This window comes from Gigantopelta aegis, chromosome 3, assembly GCF_016097555.1.
Source record: "Gigantopelta aegis isolate Gae_Host chromosome 3, Gae_host_genome, whole genome shotgun sequence".
NCBI classification, from domain to species: domain Eukaryota; kingdom Metazoa; phylum Mollusca; class Gastropoda; order Neomphalida; family Peltospiridae; genus Gigantopelta; species Gigantopelta aegis.
The window spans coordinates 23,341,334-23,363,118 of NC_054701.1; the positions used below are offsets into that span (position 1 = coordinate 23,341,334).

Sequence of the window (21,785 nt, forward strand, 5' to 3'; positions counted from 1 at the left end):
TTATAAAGCTCACTTTCAATCAATTTCTAGTGGTTGAAATTCTACACACAAACTGTTGCTTGAAAAATAAAGGATGAAGTGAAACCCACATAACCTAGAACTATATGTGGGTCGTTGTCTTTTAACAGTGGTTTCACTGTATCTATGTTACAGCAGAAATTTTTAAAATGCAAAGCGTAGAGAACAGGTTCGTTTAATTACTTTTAAAAGCCATGGTCCTGCTGAATTAAAATATATATAGAGATTATTACCAGAGTGTTTTTCGGTATCGTCAATATCATATATTAGGAATAAAAATTATATTATGCGAGCCTCTGGCAAGCATAATACATTATTTTTATTCCTAATATATCATATTCTTAAAGTATGTGATCTGAAAAATATCACATACTTTGATTGCACTGAAAATGTAAGATATTATTACACTGAAAATGTAAGATATTATTATGATAAATATGATAAATATATATATATATATACATATATATATTTGTATACCCAGCAAATAATCGAATCGTAACACTTGTACTACTAATTTTCTGGGCCCCATTCCATGAAAGAATCATAGCTAAGGTTAACTGTACTCACTTAAGGTACGGTTTTATGGCTGGCACACAAACGTTTCAGCCATTCCATAAAGCAACCTTACAGTAGTCTAAGTAAGTGACCCTTTAATGATTAAAATCTTCTTTGCAAAGTGCGAATTAGTTAAATAATAAATTGGTTACCAGGGCCGTAGCTAAGAATTTTTTTTGGGGGGGGGGGGGGGGGGGGGCAACTGAGTAGTTAATAGTCTAAAACACCTTAAACAGTTAAGAAGAGAATTTTCTTTAAGTTTCTATAATGCTTTCCAGATTTTTTCGGTATCCGATATTCATCAAGTAACTTTGTCAGTTTATTTGATAAGAGTTAAATACCAAATGCATAAGACATGAGATTTATCTTCCATATGGAGAAGACTGTATGGCCTAGAAGGTTTTAAATCAAACATTAAGTTTCATAAAAGGTATTTGGTGTATATTAGATCAAATCATCATCTAACTGCCATCAGACATCTACGTTAGTGGCTTACAACTGCCACATATCAATTGTAAATTTTCACCATAATTTACAACAGTAGTAAGCTTCACCATGTCATGGAATGGGCTGGCAATCGTAGAGAAAAAAAAAAATTAAGGTCGCAGTGGTAGGTATTTAGGTATTTATGCTAAGATGCCTTCATGGAACAGGGCCCTGTATTACACTGATATTCCAAATGTATTTGAATGAAGTAAATTTTGCAAATGTCGTAATATTTTTAATTGTCCAAAATATTTTGAAATAAGTTTCCAACTGATAATTTTAAAATGTAAAAGTTCATGACATAACTAATTGGCAGTTTGGGCGAACAGAACAATGGGTCATGTGAAACATTGTGCTGCTCTAAATATCAAATGTAGATGATGGGTATACATGTATAAACAATAGTTATTGCTAGTATTCCTTACAAAAGGTGATAAACTTTTAACGTTTAGGCTGGACGACAAAAATTAATAGCAATTTGGCAAATATGACCAGAATATCTGTAGCTAAATTCAAGCAACATTTAGCTAATACATAATAATTTTTTTTAAATATCTATGTACACACATAAACAACACAGTTTTCGAATTAGCTTTTTTGCAAATTGGTAATGACATATATTCTCCAATTTAAATCGCATTTGGCGATTTGGCGAACGGCAGCTTAAACCCTGCATTCTAAAATAGCCATGTGGGGAAAAATGAGATTAATACTCAAAATAGTTCCATAACCAAATTACTTATTCATTCTTGAACACTTTTATCAGATATATATTAACAGTTCACATTAGCTGTCAATGCCATTAAAAAAACAGCATTTTTTTTCTAGTTTTAAAATATGAAAAAATCAGATTCAAATATACATGTAGTGAACAAACAGATCGATAAAACCAACTCAGATCTCCACAATTTGTTCTAGCAGGCTTACAAAATTATTGTTATAGCTCATGTTTTAAAAGTAAACTCTATTCAGGCAATGCTTTTTGGTGAGTGTTTGTGTGTGTGTGTGTGTGTGTGTGTGTGTGCGTGCACGTGTGCATGTGCGTGTGCATGTGTGTGTTTGTGTGGGTTACAGACTATTCTATTTTTCGAAAACAGAAAATAAAAGATATAATATGGCTTTAAAGACCCGAGTCAGGGTAATCTGTACCAGGTATACTAGGTTCCTGCTAATTAAGTTTGAAGGCTGATCTTGTCCTAAAGCAGAGAAGCAAATAATAATATAGAATTACAAACTTTCTTTCTTCATATTACCAATATGTAAACAACAGTACTAGCCCAGATATATTTTCATGCATGTTTCAGTCTACTAGACGCAAAATATACTGAACATTTTTCTCATTAATAGGAAGTGACAATCACATTATAAAAGTCAAAATTGAAAAGAACCAGCATCAAACAAAAGTTTCATAAATGACATTCAAAGCTTGGAGGTAATTCTGAAAGTATGATATATTCTTAGTGAAATGGAGGGGGGGGGGGGGGGTATATAGTGGGAGTTGAACTAAAATAAAATATAATCAAGATACAATAAAAACAAGGATACCAGATCCTCTCCAATCATAATTTCATAACAGTATATGGGTATTTAGCTTACATAAAATTACCAATATACACTGATGACTACACAATACAAGAACGTACAAGTCATTATATAAAACAATGTAGCGAGACGTGCACATATCATTATGGATTTGCTGAACTTACAGGTTCACACTTACACCGGCAAGTTTACCTGTGTCGGACATCTCCCATTTGTGTTGTTAACATTTTAACACAACAAGCACAAGACAACCAATCAGCTGTTGTCTCGGACTAAGCTAAGGAACTGTTAACAACTGTCAACATTTATACAAGTGTACATAGAAACATTGATTTTGCAAGAGATATCTTATTAACATTTTCTTGGGATACACTAACAGTAACACCCTACCCTGGTCAGGTCATAGGGCTTTACATGCACGTTCAAAGCAAGCTGTTGTAGCGCACACCTGTCCTGGGCACAAGAGACGGCCTTGGCCAACTCCTCCATCCCTACCTCCAACTTAAATTTATACACTTGTGAAAATGTGGATAACTGTCAGCGGCCCCTAAAGCTTGTCCATTACCAATATTAATAATCGTATTTGTTTCTCAACAAAATGTTCGACTTGTTATTATCTAGCCAACTATCAACACAGATATACTGCACCCAGTTTGTAGTTCTTGCAGTTCATCCAAAATTCCATCTCATGATTTTCGGTTTTCAATTTTTTACATCTGTAATTTGATTTCAGTCTTATTGTACATGTATACATGGATCTTTGAAGAAATTTAGTTCCAAGACCACTTTCCATTGATTCTATGCTAGTCAATGCTGTTTTACATGGTTCTTCACATTGTTGTTTCCGTTCATCATCTTACAGGGTTGTGCGACCTTTGGTGAACCCCCTCGCATAAAGTCACTCTTCAGCAGTCTCCAGAACAGAATCGGGTTCATCACATTCATCACTATCATCGACCCGCAGATGCTACCGTAGTACCACCGCGGTACCCTGGTGTACCAGACAAACATGCCGTACGTGATGCCTCCGAGTGAGAGTCCGCGGAACACGACGAAGGACACGAGGTTGAGGAAGGCCACAAACTTGTAGAACCAGTGCTCGAAGTGAACCTGGACCATCTGGAGCAGCTTGCGCGAGTGCAGGAAGAACGAGTTCACCTCTGCCAGCAGAGCCACCATGTTGTACGATATGCAGATCTGCACTTGGATGTTGTACCAAAACATGGACGCAACCTAGAACAATAGAAACATGATTACGGTGCCACCATGTTGTACAATATGCAGATCTGCACTTGCATGTTGTACCAAAACATGGACGCAACCTAGAACAATAGAAATATGATTAAGGCGCCACCATGTTGTACGATTCCATGTGGTATGATATGCAGATCTGCACTTGGATACTGTACCAAAACATGAACACAACTTAGAACAATAAAAACAATTTTAAATTTTGAATACATGCAATATTTTTCTAGCGTTAAATTTTGAATACATGCAATATTTTCTAGCGTATCGTAAGCCATAGGATTTCAAATTTTATGTAAAACACTTTTTCAGTTCCGTGCCTTGTGATCATGGAAACTAATCAGAAACTGTTAAATTGTCGTTGATATAATAATCCTGGGAAATGGAATTTCGGTTTTACCAACACGCTACCGACACGGTACTGGAAACGGGGGAGGGGGGTGTTTCAAGGGATTTGCAAGACCCTACACACTCGGAGCTAAAATAATATTGATAATAAAAAATAAAAATAAACCAGGTCTAGACCATGCAAGATCCCTATGTACTATACTAAAAAATACAACTAAAATATGTGCTTATAAAGTTCACATCATTTTCACCCAATCTTGCCGCAAAATGCATATGCATGTACAATACTTTTATTGCAGATATGCACTGCAGATACCAACAGCTGTTTGTAAAATTTACATACATGTCAACCTCATTTGTTAAGGCATATTTGCAACAACAAAAAAATAATAAAAAATAAACCATGTCATAATATTAATTCAGTTTACAGTGTTCAATGCATACATTTAATGTCATCCTAATGTCTCTAGTACAGGTAGCTCTCTATGGATTGCAGTATACAATAATATATTATTTCATAATTTACTTTTTCTTCCGATCACCAAACAAAATTTGAAATAATTAGGTTCTCATACATTTTTTTAAGTTGCATAACCAACATGTGAACAGAACAATGGTTCTTGCCTGAATGTCGAGCAAGGTTTTTTTTTTTTAGATGTATACCGGTCTATTTTTTTTATAATTATGCTTAAAGAGACATTCCTGAGTTTGCTGCAATGTTTTAAGATGTTATCGACTGACGGAGACTTTTAACGATTGCAATTAAATATGAAATATATTTTTCTGCATAATATATTAGTGGCTGTATATTAAACATGTTTCTGATCGTTATAATATTCGTACTAGGTTAAATTTTATTTTGTTTCCTAAAATAATTATTTTTTCGTACGTACGAAATTATTTGAAGACAAAATCCAGTTTCGGCTTCTTACAAATATTAAGACGACAAGAAACACATTAAATATACACACACTGATATTCTAAACAAGAAAATATATTTAATATGTAAGTTTAATCGTAGAAATATTTTATTAGTCGGAAACATCTTACAATGCAACAAACTCAGGAATGTCCCTTTAACTTCCATAAGTGCAACTATGACCCAAGTTTCACTGCCAGTAATACAGTTACACATGAACATTTAACAGAGCAAAACACAAGAAAGTATGCATCACCTGAAAAACAAACGCATTATCTTGCCTCCAGACTTCCGGGAATTGCTAGTGCAGTGAAGTATGGTATTAATCAACCATGAATGAACCAAATGAACTGGATAATAATAGGCATTTAAAGCAAGGAGGTGCATGATGACACTTTTAACTTATGTAAATTGTCAAAGATACATATCACTGACAGAGTGCCTATTGGCATGACGCAGTAGTACTGAGCATCATTAGGACTAGTAGAACTAACACAATGTAAATTATTGAGTTGTGTACGGTATATAACAAGAAGACAAGGAAAAAAAGCTTGAAACAATGAAACTTTTGTTGATCCAATGCCAAGGTAAATTTATATGCCATGATAAATGTCCAATAAAATGATAATAAAAATTGTTTAATATAGAATATATATTCATTTTGACTTAAAATTAAATTTTTTGTTTGACTTCTAGTAATTATTCCTAACTAAATTACACTTCATCATGTAACATTCTCTTTGAGAATGGCCAATATAGCACAAATCCCCTTGTTTTCTTCGAGATACAATTAACATTTTGAGTAAAAGTCGGTATCTGTCTGTGATATTTGTATTTTTTGCACAGTTCTTTACACTGTGTTTTTATTTAAATCTTGAATTTTTATATTGATGTTGATCATCACTTTATTTGTTTGTATTACCATAGTTTGACACCCAATAGCCGATGTATTTTTCGTGCTGGGGTGTCGTTAAACATTCATTCATTCATTCATTTTTTGGGGTGGGTGGGTATGGGTTGTTTGTTGTTGTTTTTAACTGAATTTACTTTGGCTATTTTATGCTTTTTTGTTGGGGGGGGGGGGGGGGTCTTGTTGGGGTTTTTGTTCCGTTGTTTGTCTGTTTGCTTTTTGGTGTGGATTTTATGGGGGAAGACTCAATGGGATGCTTTGTATTGTTCTCTCTGACCCATGTTGAAGCTTATCGCTGGTGTATACAGTTTTTTTAATAGTGTATCGTATTTACTAGTAAACAATAAGTAACACAGGTGTGCGGTTCTCAGTTAACATTAACACAATTTTTGAAAAAAACAGCCGATTCTTAACCGACTCTAGTTTGGACATTTTGGTCTTATCACATTTGTCAATCTATTCTAATGGTACCTCAGTTGGTGATGAAGAAGGATAAAATCTGTTACGGGTACTTCCGTATCAGTTTGAATGGGAATACAACAACGATGATCCGGCAAGCCAAATGACTACAGTGATGTCCAGTGTATCGGCGCACAGAAGCATTCAAAGACCACTTTTTATTTGAACACTGTGAAATAAATACTTAATAAAATGTGTCTCTCACCAATGAAACAGTGCACAATTTGAGATACACTACAAATTGTTTTATGTCTGTAGTAAATAAACATTTTAAAATTGTGCATAAAGTTAAGCACCCCCTTGTATCCAAAATGATTTGTATGTTCAGTGTTTCAGTGCAGTAGATGTGGTTCGGTGACCCCACTATTTATAGACCACCCATGACCGCACTTTGTAGCCCATAAACGCTACACTATTGTCCCAGGATTCTTTTAGCACTTTTTTGTTTTGTCTTGTTAAAAATATTACGATGGAAATAAACTATTACACATGACACATCACATGATCGGTTTCCAAATTGTTTTCTTGAGTGGCAGAGTTTGTTATTACAGGCTTTTTTTCTTGTGTAGATTGTACGCACACGTGGATCTTATTTCGCTTTTACTTTTTGTAATAATGTGTGAACTGGACTGAATGTTAAGTAAGGTGTTAAAACTTTCATTTTGTTGCATTTTTCTGTTTTCCATTTCAGTTTAAACAAAAACAATCCCACAAAAAAGAATTACACCTTTTACTATAATTTAAAAAATGCGGGAAAGGTGTTTTTAGACTGGTTTTCGTAATCCCCAGGGATTAAGTGGTCACTGCAGATCCTATTGCATCGTGACAGTCCTTTCCATTACACAGAGGTTCAGTTTAAGAACCATTTCCATGCAAACCCTGTGATTGTCTGTCTGTCTGTCTGTCTAACAGCTTTGATACATCCAAAGACTAAACAATGGTTCACCATATTTTACATTTGAAACTATCTCCAAAAGAATATTCCATCCATACAATTCAATTCACTGGAATAACATTTTCATGTTTAAAAAAAACCCCAAAACTTCTAAATCAAATGTGTGAAAAGGCAAGGTCAGGTCAGGTGTGAAAGGCTGTGCACAATAACACTTCCATAGTATAGCGCATCACAGGGTAACTTAGCTCGAGGAGTAAAGAGGTTTTTTGGCAAGCGATGGGGAAAACGTGACTTTTTATTGTGAATATATTAAAAACAGGTACATTTTTTATTATTTGTTTTATTGATACTTCATATACATGTATATTGTAAAAGGTATATGTAGATACCAAACAATAGTGAATTGTGTTTTCGATAAGCCTAGACCTTTAATGTTACTGTTCCCCGAGGCAGGATTAACTCATAAAAATTACCCCAAATGATGTTTCTCCACACAATGATGTTCTCTATTTCTGCATACAAAGCTATATTTGGTCAAACATTGAAGTGAGAGCTACACTAGACAACCAGCTGCCAAATGGTGGATTAACTAAACCAGACCTTTTCGTTTTCTTTTCACTCATTTTTCTTTTTTTATGGACTGTGTATGCTGAATGTAGAAGTAGTGCAGTATTAACCAATTTCTCATGAATATTTCTTTCACTCTGTATTTAAATTACATAAACAAGTTGTCTTTAAAGAAATACTCACTGCTATATGATGTAGAGTGACTTCCCATAATTTGAATAATTTCTTGTTAAGCATCATGTCTATAAAGTCATAGGTGAAATACCCTGAAAACAGAACAAACACAAAATAATATAAACATTCTTAAGTATATCTTTCAATGTAATGCAATATGTTGTATCCAATTACAAAGTCAAGTTTAATTCCAAACTTCCAACATGCATAAAATTTTATAAACTTATTGCAGTCATTCATATCTTGACCTACGCACGCACACACACACATCTACCAATACCGTAACCCTTAAGTTAACAGTGGTTGCAAAATATTTAATTTATTACAGTGAAAACCCTCAGAATTGGAATTCCCTGATATTTTAAATATCAGTACAGAACAGAACCTCTCCAACCCAGAAACCCCTTAAAACTGGACTTCTTACTTGGTCTTGTAGGTGTCCAGTTTAGAAGGGTTTCACTGTATATGTTCAGAGAGCAATTAAAAGATGTGTTTCCCACCCCAACCTAGATGTATAAATTACATCTCACTGATCTGTATGCACATCCACGATGTTAAGGTAAAGACTTAGTATGCTAATCTGAGCAACCATTGTTTAAGCACACTCAGCCAGCCATCTGGGCAGAACTTGTGACTCATGACAGCTCGTATGTCTAGGTCAAGAGTTAAGAGTTGAAACAGGCATCGAAATTTATAGTGTTTTACAGGGCTTCTAGAATTTTTATAAAATTCACTAGCCATGGGATCAGTAATTTAAGAAATCCACTAGCCCTACTTTACTTTAAGTAAATAAAATTTTACTAATTAATAGTAATAATCGGATATGTCACCTAAAGAGGGAAAGAAATGGTTTATTTAACGACGCACTCAACACATTTTATTTATGGTTATATGGCATCAGACATATGGTTAAGGACCACACAGATATTGAGATAGGAAATGCGCTGTCATCACCTAAAGAGGGAGATGGAGCTTAAAAACACTAAGATTGTGTGTGTGTGTGGTGGGGGGGGGGGGGGGGGGGGGGGTTACGAGATATGCATAATTAAAAAATAAGATTAACATGCAGCATTTGACAAGTTTTACCGGCCTCGGTGGCGTCGTGGTTAGACCATCGGCTGGTAGGTACTGGGTTCGGATCCCAGTCGAGGCATGGGATTTTTAATCCAGATACCGACTCCAAACCCTGAGTGAGTGCTCCGCAAGGCTCAATAGGTAGGTGTAAACCACTTGCACCGACCAGTGATCCATAACTGGTTCAACAAAGGCCATGGTTTGTGCTATCCTGCCTGTGGGAAGCGCAAATAAAAGATCCCTTGCTGCTAATCGGAAAGAGTATCCCATGTAGTGGCAACAGCAGGTTTCCTCTCAAAATCTGTGTGGTCCTTAACCATATGTCTGACGCCATATAACCGTAAATAAAATGTGTTGAGTGCATTGTTAAATAAAACATTTCTTTCTTCTTTTTGTTGACAAGTTTTGTTTTCACTACCCGTTGGGCAAGGTAATATTACTTATTTACTAGCCAAACACTGAATACCACTAGCCATGGGAGTGAGGCTACCATAATCTAGAAGCCCTGTGTTTTGTAACCCATGTTTGGGCTTAAGTTAAGTTGCAGCCAAAAGTTAATAGCAATTTGGCAAATTTTATTAGAAAATCTGTAGCTAAATTCAAGTAACATTTAGCTAAACAATTTGTTTTTAATAAAGATATACACATACAAATGATACATGGTTTTTTAATTAGCTTTTTAGTGAATAGGTAATAACATATATTTGCCAAATTCAACTTTAAATCGCATTTGGTGATCTGGTGAATGACAGCCTAAATAAGTTGCATGTACATGTTATCAAAAACTTAAGACCTATACGTCTTAACAAAAATATGAAATTGACTATTATTGTTACATTTACTATAAAATTGTTTCCCCATCTACTTTTGTTATTCATTCATGTGTCATTGTCATTTATTCATTCAAGCAAAATGTAAAGAAAATATCATCTGTTCAAAAATTTTGTCAAGAAGATAATCTTTTAAAGTTCTGGTAAACTGATTGACTTTTTTAATGTTTCTTATTAAAGATGAATTTGTTTAAACACCCCTACCCACACACAAACACCCTACAATTTTTCCGAGACAACAAAACAAATAACAGTTTTTGTATACCTGTATTTGAGAGATTGGTTGGAATGAGAAAAAGTCATTGGGTATACTTAAGGAAATTGATCCTAAGACCCACTGCACATCTTTCCACCACTCCACTCTCAGTAATGGTATAGTTCTAATTATATTCCCGCCCTAGCCTTAATTTTGGATTATAAATATATATGCATTTTCTTTGCACAGTTTATCTTTACAACTGCACAAACGTATACTGACAATAATGTAATCAGTAATTAACAACATCCTGCCAAACTCTTTTCTTCCCTGCAAGCTTATAATAGGTTATTGATGTTCAGTCAGTCCAAGACGGCAACCCACTTGACTGCTGAAGGTTGACTGCACATTTCAGTGGCATACACCAAACGTCTTGACAGTGATAATAATGTTGACTTATTTTCATGCTTCTTATCACCATTGGACAAAGGTTAAAGGTTAAAGGTTAAAAGTTATCTGCCCTGTTACCATTACATGTAATGGTGCATCTACTCTTTACGATTATAAGATTGTAAAGAGATCTCGATGAGAAACAGATTGAGGGGAGTCATTAATTGTTCCCCTAATTTAGAATATTGGGAGCCATTTAAGATACATATTATTTTAAAATACATGTATAAACAAATGAAATGCATACATGTATCAACATTCAGACAGTGTTCTGCAGTTAAAAGTAAGGCATTTGTAAAAGTTTACCATTGGTCATAAATGGGTCTCTATCGGATAATCAGTTATACCGGTTATTACCATAAAATTGACACGCACCGGGGCTATGGAATTAAGTGGATTTGACTGTATTAGCATCTTGTTGCATGTACCATACAAATTCACATGCTAAGGGAAGATAAATATTACTTTTAAAGGTGTTATGTCAAAGTTGCAATAATGGTAGTTCTCATCAAAAATATTTACTCTAAATTTTTGCTTTGAAAAATAAAGTTTATACGTTCAACTATATGCCTATAAAACATTTACAATTAAATAATTCCATTTACTAGTAGAAAAATATTATTTCTGGGGGGAATGTTGAGTATGTCACACTCATAAACTAGTGACTTCGCTGTTTTAGGCATACACATTCAACACACTAAGTTTACCTAGAATTCTTTATGGTCAACTGACAAAGTAACAAAGATGGTGGCCATGTTATACAGTGGAACCTTGTTAATCCAGATGGAGTGGTTTCTCCTAAAAGTGTCCGGTTTAACAAATTTCCATAGTACTGAATCATACCTGAAGACTTATTTTCCTTCAATGGCAAACCAATAAAAAAAGCAACAATACAGATTTATATTTAAATACAAATAACATAAATATTTATATTCCAAAATTATTAATCATGATCTATTGATGAAAAATAATTATAAATTATATTTTAAGACAACAATTTAATTTTTAAAGTCATTTCTTAATTGGATTTAGAATTTTTTTAATTTGGTTGTACCAACATATTTCTTTCAATTTATTTCTTGGGATTACTTACATGTTACCAGTGACTGTTGGTCTTAATTTTATTCATTACATTTTATAAAGGCAATGGAAATGTAAATAAAAAGGTAACCTAGATCAGTGAACCATGACATTCCCACGTTGAAAGAAAACTATCGAACAAAGAATGAAAAATTAAACATACTCAGAGGTATGAGACCTAGCCTGTTGCCACCATTATATGGCACATATTAGTTGTCTACTGGCATTTACTGGTCATGGTGGTGGCTACTGCTACATATTGGTTATGGTTTAACGAACTCAGAGCGAGTTATATATTTGTTTCTAATTAAATGAAGTGAAGCAAATTGGTTTTTTGGGGTTTTTTTACAAATTGTTTTGTCCAGTTCTTGAAGCAGAATATCTGGATTAGTCAACACATTTATATGTGTGTAGAGTTTGTTTTGTATTTTGGGTGTCCGTAAGGTGGGGTCTCCGGACTACTGGAGTCTGGATTATTGAGGTCTCACTGTATTTAGCCACAAATTATTCGGGAAACCACTCATCATCCTGTGCAAGAATTTTTTAAATTATTATTCTAGAGTTAATTATGGAAACATTATGCATGGGATCGATTAACTTGTAGTTATTTATTACAAATAAATATGCAAATAACAATATACATTATGGTTTCACCATTAAGTCTGTTAATCGATGTGATGTCTACCTACATCAGGGGTGGGAACTGGCGAACTATAAAAAAGTGGAAATCTAGAGAGGTCCCAAAAATTATTGAAATCCTAGGTTAAAATCTGTGCCATCTGACGATTAAAATGCGAGGAAATGCAATGTTCCATGAGAGAAAAACAGCTGATCTCAGAAGAATTCAAACCCCTGCTACATGTAAGCAACCAATTGTTCAGATACATGAATTATGTTTGAGTAACCAATGAGGAGTTATATAACCCTAACGCTGTACATGCACAATATTTAGCAGTGTCCAATTTCAAAACAATTCAAACCTATAGAGGCACTCATGGTCGGGTTTCTTTTTATTACACACCCTCAAATTATTTTCTGGCAGAAAGCCCGATTATGTAAACGATCGATGGTTTGCGTGAGTAAGTTGTGTAACAGATACGCAAACAGAATGACGGTTCGCATGAAGTATTATACCCCGTGTCCCACAGAAAAAAGTTGCAGGGAAGGACATATTTACACTTTTTATATATGAGTTGTACAGCATTGTTATTAAAACAATGCGTTCACTAATGGTGTGTGAGGGTATGTATGTGAGAATGTGCACGTCTGTGTGTGTGTGTGTGTGTGTGTGTGTGTGTGTGTGCGCGTTAGTAGTTTGTGTGTGTTAGTAGGTTGTGTGTGTGTGAGCGCATATGCACGTCTGTGTACATGCATGTGTCATGAGTGTGCATGCCTGTTTATGTATGTGTGTGCATGTGCATGTGCGTGTGTGCAGTTATCCTACAATAAGTTGCATCTTGAAGAGGTTTCATAACAGTAAACTACATTTCATTCACCTGAAAAATAGATGCACTGAGAATATTAAGTAATTATTATCAAGATTACATCTTGAAGTAACACCAGCTATAATCCATGATATATATGGAAAGTTGTTTTTTTCAATAAACACCAGAGGTATATTCATGCAGGTGAAAACTTGCATATAATTTTATTGGTTTTCATCGTTTTCTATATCCTAATACATTTTACTATCAGGTGTAAAAACTGGTTTAGCAAGCCACTTCCGACTCCTGGCCTCCTACACATGCCTCAGATCTTTGTGTAGTGTTGGGAATCAGTTGGAATTTCATCGTCAACACTGGCCCCCTCACTTTGTAGCAGCAGCGATGTTTTTTTTTATATATTTATACATGCATCTATAATCATATTCAGTGGGATAGACCTTACGAATCGCTAAATCGCTACCTGTACTAAAAAATAAAAATAAATTCTCTACATACAGGTGAAACGAAACCCCAATCCCAACATGTACCTCAATTCCCGCATCTGAAGTGGAGGAACACTTACAGTTAACATTTTATCTCTCATTTTCATAATTGATCATCCATCAACCGATCAATTTTCGATTATAATTGATCACTGGAAAATCACTAATATACAGTTCTATACTCACCTGTTGAAAATGCTATCAGCAAGTACATAAAGGTATTTCCCTGCACTATCATGTCATGGAATTCATCTGGATACAATACAAAACTGCAAATTAAAAAAATATATATTAAAATTCTACTTAAATTTAAAACTACCCAATTTTATTTGTACTGATCTTAGAAGTGATGAAATATACATGTGTATGTAATCGCCATTGTGAACCCAAACGTTATTGCAAAATTAATTTACGATGTTGCATTTTAATCATTCATGGATATAAATTTGTATTCCTAATGGAAACATAATCACTGGATTACCATTAGGCATTATGAATTTCACCCACTGGCATTTACCAAGGCTATTGGATACATGGATCATTTAACAAACATTTCAATGTACTGAGTTACCATAGACAACAGATGGGGAAATAGCAATTAAAATTACATCATCAGTCTGCGTATTCACAGGCAGTGTTGTTTTTCAATTATATCACTGATTAAGTGTTTTTATATGAATTTGTTCTACGTAAACAAAAATAGGTGTTTGGGTATGCCAAAAAAAAATTATACCAAGGACTTGTGTGTGTTAGATAGAATAATCTCAACTAGAGATAAAACAGTTTTGTCCGACACAAGCAGTGGCAAGTTTCAGATAAACAGTTGTACCGGGAATCCATCGAGCTGGGATTTCATCAGTTCTAACAACCACTCTTTTTTTTCCATAGATGTGCGGTGTAATGAAATAAATATTAAACTAATTCCCATAAAATATATGTACAATTACAGACCTTGTCCTTAACTGTATTCAGTGGTTGTAAAATCTAGTAGCTGTCTGCTTGTCGTTCATTTGTGAGGTTTTCTTCACAGTTCGGGAACATTTTCATTAACAATGAAAAGATGTTTTTGTTTAACGACACCACTAGAGCATATTGATTTATTAAATAATCGGCTATTGGATGTCAAACCTTTGGTAATCTTGACATATAGTCATAGAGAGGAAACCCACTACATTTTTTTCATTAGTAGCAAGGGATATTTTATATGCACATCCCACAGACAGGATGGCATATACCACGGCCTTTGATATACCAGTCGTGGTGCACTTGCTCATTAACAATAAAAGTTTACACAAGTAAGTATCTAAATACAAAACTTTACAAACCCTAAAAGAGGGTTGAAAATTAACATGAAAACCATGGTCGCCAGCAGTGCCAGTTGACGAAAAAGATTACTGGCCCTTCTCAAATTCAACTAGCCCTCCAGTTATCACACTGAAATTTAACTGCACAGCCAAAATCAAAACTAGAATGTTTTTTGTTGAATAATGACCATATGCTCACCGTATATAGTCTGTTTGGCTCAATAAAAGTTGAAAAAGAAATCCAGTATAAATGAAAATGTTTCTTTACAAAGTACTATTAAATTGAAATCCCCAGTAAATGAAATCCTCTGGAGTGGCTATTCTCCTATAGACGAAGCACTAGAAGCATCCACTATTTTGCCAAATGCCCTTTGAATTCAGATTTGTGCAAAAATACGGTCCTGATCATGTATTACAGTTTTGTCATTCAGATTGCCTTGGATGTTCCATCAATTGCCTTAAAACGTGTATCAGAAAAAAAAGAGTATGCAGTTTGATGGTAATTTGTAAAGAATTTTTGTTTTAATTTACACTGAACTTTTACCCCCACTAAAATGTTATTTGAGATGGTATGGGTTTAAAACTTAATAAATTAATGTTTTTATATGAATATTATCTTTATTAATTATTTTGGCACTGTCAAAATATAGAACATGTTCTATGTCTTCTATAGATCGAAAGTGGGTGTTAAAAGCGGGTAGCTACGCAATAACAGGTGAGAAAATCGACTGTGACCATACGGTCCGCGTAGCCACCCACTTTTAACATAGACTACGTTCTGTGTCTGTAAAAGCCATAGAATGGATATAAATATAAAATAGACAAATCATTAAAAAAATAAATATAAAACATGAAATAAAGCTTTACAGACAGAAATATTCAGTCTATGTCTTCTGCTGCCACCACCTGTAGTGTGTTTTGTCACATTCGATTCAGTAGCAGTGTGTTTCTTTTTTTTTAACTAGTACCATACTCACTGGACTCTAAAATCAATGGTCGCCCAATGGACTACCTTTGTAAAATTCTTAGTCGCCCTTAGCCAATAAAGGTCGCCACGGGTGACCAGGCAACTGCTAATTTTCAACCCTGCTAAAACCATTAATTTCACTAAGTCATTTTTTTTTATTCCTTAAAATTACTTAAAAGGGACTTAAAATGTGCATGTGTTTGAATGCTGTTAAAAACCAAAATACTTTCCTGTTTACTGTATGGTGTTACACTTCAGTAGAATGGATTTTGTTTAAGCATTATAAAAGACCATATATTTCTGGCAAGTATCTTTAAAGAGCATTTTACCAGCAGACGCTGTGACAAACATATGACTTAATAACCAGATACCAGTACAGCTGAGAACAGGCAATTATTTTTTTTTAAATTAAGTTTTCTTTCAAATTACAGTCTTTAAAAATCAGAGAAAACAGGTACCATATTAAGAAATGTGCCGTGTTTATGAGTGGGTTAAGTTCAATTTTGCTTTCTTTGCTCATTTTAACTTTATTTTTACGAACATTTCTGTGAATATGACAGACATTTGTTTACTTTCCCGATGCAAAAGTCAACGACATCAGAAATATTCAAATGTACGTACTGTTGCGCACAAACGACGCAACCACCGAAACAGGTCAACAGACAAATAGTGCAGGGTGCACATTAAGTCAATGCTTTCCTTAATGTGCTGGTCGAGTTGCTTCCCTCTATTTAGCAAATTTAAAGTTTTTTTATGTTGTTGGAAGATTTATTTTGTTAATAATGATGCAAGTACTTCAATCGGGATTTAGTGAGTATGGTAGGTTATACATTTTTGGTTTGTGTGTCCATTTATTGCACTATTTCTATTGAGAAACAGTTGAAACATGGTGCCACAAGCTTTGAATACCAGCTATATATAGGGTACGTAACAATATTAACACTTTCTACGGTAGGACTTTCATTTGGCACTGTGACGTATAAAGAACATTATAAATACTTATCATAAATAGAGTTAGGGTTAGTGACAGTGCCAAAGGAACGTCCTTCCCTTTCTACTTCCCTTCTGACTAAACAGACAATACACAAATATCAACATGGATTTCCAGTAACTAGGCTATCTGTGATCTTGTTAGTAAAATGAAAAGTTTGATGTACCAAAATAGTATGCAGTGGCAGTGTGGTCGAGATGGTCCGCATTTTGCCAATGTTCGCTTTTACCCGAATCTCCCTCATGCCATTTTTTTATTATAATAAATACGGTATGCTCAAAATTCATATCACGCTGTAAATTTTCCTTCTATTGCCGTATTGGGTCTCCGTTCTCATTTTTTTGCTGTAACATTTAATGTCGTCATCCGGGCACTCCTAATATTTAATTTGTCCAGACGTACTCACCTACTAAGACACCACACGGAACAAACAAGGGCGTGAATCCACGAAACGATCAGATTTTTCCATCTCCATTTATCTTCCCTCATGGACTTCGGCGGACCGAGATAAGCTACGACTAAATTTACCAAATGAAAGAAAAATATAGACATAAACGTAGCAAAATATCCATATTTCGGTTCTAAATGTACATTACTCGTATATTCCTTGGTAAAATTTGTCATTTCGTACTATAAAATAAGTTTTCTCGGACACATTAATATCAAAAATTCTTCTCTTTACGCCTTACAGCTGTCACGTGACATGGATTGCTTAAACATCTGACCAAAACATTGTGGTTGTCAAGTACTAGAACGCGCGTGAAACACGCATCAAATGCAATTTTGTGATCAAATTAGATTATTTTGATGCAAAATAATGTGTACATAATATTTAAACAAAGGGGAAATGAATAATAAGTAAACTAGACTGTTAGCAGGAATTTATGCGTGGGTCAAATTGGTGCACCTAGAACTTTACTAACTAATAGAGTGGGTGGAATACATTCCAATCAGTTTAAAAGTGTGTATATACTACAGTAACGCCATAAAGTAGTGTAAAAAAAATCTTTAAATTACACTTTATACTAATTTTCCGACTAATTAAGTGTCCTGTAGTTGAAATAAATATATATGGGAAGTAAATAAATTTAGCTTTCTAAGATAGGCGCGTGTGCAGGGCTTGAAACCAGTCGGGTCTAAGACAATTTTGTCTTTTTAATATATTTTTCGGGGGAGCATGATCCGACACCTTGAAAACTTCGTTCGCCAAAGTTTAGACACCCCTATCCCCCCCCCCCCCCTTTGTACGATGTTCAATTTATTTGGGCTAGGTCCCATTATTGCATTTGACTTGTGTTCGCGTCAGTTTAATGTGCTCAAGCATGGCGTACCTAACGTAAAATAAATAGGTCTGCACAGACAAACGTTACAAACTGGCAGACAGACGGACAGGTAGATAGATGGCTATATAGCTAGCTAGATGGATGGGTGGATAGATAAATAAATATAGATGGATAGATAGATAAATAAATATAGACGGATAGATAGCTAGATGGATGGATGGATTGATGGATAGATGGATAGATGGATAGATGGATAGATAGATAGATATATAGATATATAGCCAGATAGATGGATGGATGCATATATAGATAAATATATATAGATGGATGGATGGATGGATAGATCGATCGCTCGATAGATCACTTTCTTGCATTTTTCTGGAGATAATTGTTCTATTTGCACCCTCCCTCCAGGTACGTTCATGGCATTAGTTTATTAAACCTCGACATTACAATTATTACTGATGGAATTAGTGAAAACAACAACAGGCTTATATATGTTTTTGAAATATGCTCTAGGCTCTATTGATTCTTAGCTGAATATTGCGTATGCACCAGCCTACGTGCGTTAAAAGAGGAAACTTTTAAAATCAATAATCTTTTTGATATAAAGGTTTATGAATATAATTCCGTTTGAAAACGTCGTGGTATATCTCCCTAAACAAAAACAAATAAAACCATTTAGCCTATAATGTTTTTTTGTTTTTTTTAAATGGTCATACGAAAATAATTTTTGCATTTAAAAATAATAATAAAATAAAACATTATTCATGTAGCCTAATGCCATGTCAACATTGGCCTAATATGTAGGTCTATCCATTCATACAAGGAACTCAGATTTAAAAAAAATATGAAGTAATGAATTTGCTTACGGGTCTTCTTTTTTGGGGGGGGGGGGGCGAGGGGGGGGGGGGATAGATCCTTCTGATCAAGACGCTGTATTATTTTCTTTTTTGCTTGAGGTGGAATACGTGCTTGCTAATAAACTAATTTGGGGGAGGGGACAGTAAACGAATAAGGGCGAGTGATCATTAACAATTCAAGAATTAAGAATGGAACATAAAGAAACTTTAACCACATTTTTAAAATAACCGAACCAAACATTAACCCATCTTAAACTAAATAAAATTCTGCAAATGTATCAAAATATACCCCATGCAATCCCCTGACAGCGATTCATGGATACAATGACAACCTTTCCAAAATACCCTTTCGACTATACCTTGTGCGGAGATATGATTTTCGTGGTTTAATGGATTTGTTGTTCAATTATACACTTGAAAATGATGATACAGAGGCAGGCACGGTGGAAGCAAGTAGACATTGGAAGGGGTGGGGGAGGGGGCTGACTGAGGTCGAAAGCCCAAAGCACAGTTTCTAGGGGGTTCGGGGGTTACACTCCTCCGTAAAATTTTGAAAACTAGATGTCCTCAAATACAATTTCCTGCATTCTACAAGTAAAATTCATCTCTGCCTTAAGATTTACTACCAATAATATTTTTGATTCAATAATATATTCCTGCCTCAGAGGTGAAAGCAGAAGTGGAATCATAGTCAAATATGAACTTTAACCACATATGTTTACGCGGTTAGACTGCCGGACGAACGAACGGAAATCGCCATTATTTTGACTGGCATGCAATGTGTAAATACGAGTAATAAAATTAAATAAAAAAAGATTCGTTTTGCATACACACCCTCCCCTCTCCCCCATTTAGATAGGCCCTACAGCCATGCTGTGTAACAAAACAATCACCCTTTATTATTATTATTTTTTATTTCCACAAATATATTAAAATAATTTTCTGTTTTAAATAATAATTCCTTTTCTTTCTAACACTTTCAATGCGTATTGATCAGTGTTTAAATTTAAAATGCAATAACAGTGTCGAGTTTTAGTAGATTCGCACAAGGGTTATTTCCCTTTAATCGCTCAACTGTGTTGAAAAGCAAAAAAGTTGGATTCTTAAAATAGAACGGGATCTTCAGCGAAATATTCAGAGAAGCCTGAAAATGTTGTCAAGAAATGTTTTTCGACGTCTGTGTATGGTGAAAAGATTCCAGAGTACTCTTGTAATTGCCGAGCACACGAATGACAAGCTGACACCAATAACATTAAACGCTGTTTCGGCTGCATCCAAACTTGGCGGTGAAGTGTTCTGTTTAGTGGCTGGAACCCAATGTTCAAAGGTCGCCGAGGAGGCCTGTAAGGTTGCTGGTGTCAACAAGGTTCTTTTGGCGGATAGCGACGCGTTTAAAGGCTTTTTACCAGAAGCTTTAACAGCACTGGTTTTAGCATCAAATGAACAGTTCAAATTTACACACATTCTAGCTGGAGCGAGTGCATTTGGCAAGAGCCTGGTGCCTCGCGTTGCGGCCAAGTTGGATGTCTGTGCAATTTCCGAAGTTATCGGAATTGAATCACCAGATACATTTGTACGGACAATTTATGCTGGAAATGCTGTCCAGACTCTAAAGTCGATGGATAGTATAAAATTATTGACAGTGCGGGGAACAAACTTCGAGGCTGCAGCTACCACTGGGGGATCTGCTGAATCGATGAAAGCACCAGAACCTTCAGGATCAAATACTCTTTCTGAGTTTGTCTCACAAGAACTGAGCAAGAGTGACAGACCCGAACTGACAAGTGCTAAAATCGTCATATCTGGAGGTCGTGGGATGAAGAATGGTGAAAACTTCCAGTTGCTGTATAAACTTGCTGACAAGATGGGGGCGGCAGTGGGAGCATCCCGGGCAGCCGTGGATGCTGGATTTGTCCCAAATGATATGCAGGTTGGCCAGACGGGCAAGATAGTTGCACCCGATCTTTACATCGCGGTGGGAATTTCTGGTGCTATTCAGCATCTGGCTGGCATGAAGGACAGTAAAGTGATTGTTGCCATCAACAAAGACCCCGAAGCACCAATCTTCCAGGTGGCTGACTACGGACTTGTAATGGATTTATTTAAGGCCGTTCCAGAAATGACAGATATTTTGAAGTGAAATGTATCGGTTTAGATTAAAGCATTTGTATAAATATTTGATTAAACTTCAAGTGAAGGTTGTATTAATTGTAACATACATGTAGTTGTGTCAGATATTTTGATGTGAAATAAAATTATGTTTAAATTACAAGCTCAAACATTTGATCAATATAATAAACTTCAATTGTAGGCTGTATTGTTAACATAGTAGTGTCAGATCTTTTGAAGTGAAATATATGTTTCAGTTTGAATTACAATCATAGTCATAAATTCATAATTACAAACTGCCAAATATAGGCTGTATTGTTAACATGGTGGTGTCAGAACTTTAGAATTGAGAATATGCTTTGTTACAATTTACATATATAAATTACATTGGACATGTACATCAAATGCAGGCTTTATAGTTGAACATACATGATTCTGATGTCAGGTTCTCAAAAGTATTTACCCATTTACATTCAGTTTGATTGTAGTTACAATTGGTAAATTGAGGTTCTACACTATTTAGTCTTGATACGAATTTGATATAAATATATGTACATGATGGAAAATAAAAATTATTTTTGGTTGAA

At 34.9% G+C, this 21,785-nt stretch overlaps 2 protein-coding genes across 2 annotated transcripts; one reads left to right on the forward strand and one right to left on the reverse strand.

Moving 5' to 3' along the window:
- Positions 1-762: 762 nt before the first annotated feature.
- Positions 763-17,620, reverse strand: LOC121367717 (TLC domain-containing protein 2-like). The gene is made up of 4 exons (XM_041492056.1): positions 17,350-17,620; positions 13,868-13,950; positions 8,134-8,216; positions 763-3,837 (listed from the first exon to the last, which is right to left on the reverse strand). The coding sequence occupies exons 1-4, from the start codon at positions 17,565-17,567 to the stop codon at positions 3,412-3,414; spliced, it is 810 nt and encodes a 269-aa protein (XP_041347990.1). The 5' UTR covers positions 17,568-17,620; the 3' UTR covers positions 763-3,411.
- Positions 17,621-19,509: 1,889 nt separating this feature from the next.
- LOC121368560 (electron transfer flavoprotein subunit alpha, mitochondrial-like) lies at positions 19,510-21,785 on the forward strand. Its single transcript, XM_041493298.1, has 2 exons — positions 19,510-19,542; positions 20,177-21,785. The coding sequence occupies exons 1-2, from the start codon at positions 19,510-19,512 to the stop codon at positions 21,227-21,229; spliced, it is 1,086 nt and encodes a 361-aa protein (XP_041349232.1). The 3' UTR covers positions 21,230-21,785.

Excerpts from the sequence above, each read along its gene's own strand:
- LOC121367717 (XM_041492056.1), bottom strand. The coding sequence starts at position 17,567 with ATGACAAATTTTACCAAGGAATATACGAGTAATGTACATTTAGAACCG. Across the intron at positions 13,951-17,349 it reads TCCGTGTGGTGTCTTAGTAG|TTTTGTATTGTATCCAGATG; the intron begins GTGAGTACGTCT and ends TTTAATTTGCAG. Across the intron at positions 3,838-8,133 it reads TCACTCTACATCATATAGCA|GTTGCGTCCATGTTTTGGTA; the intron begins GTGAGTATTTCT and ends CTATTGTTCTAG.
- LOC121368560 (XM_041493298.1), top strand. The coding sequence starts at position 19,510 with ATGATGATACAGAGGCAGGCACGGTGGAAGCAA. Across the intron at positions 19,543-20,176 it reads GGCAGGCACGGTGGAAGCAA|CAAAAAAGTTGGATTCTTAA; the intron begins GTAGACATTGGA and ends TGTGTTGAAAAG.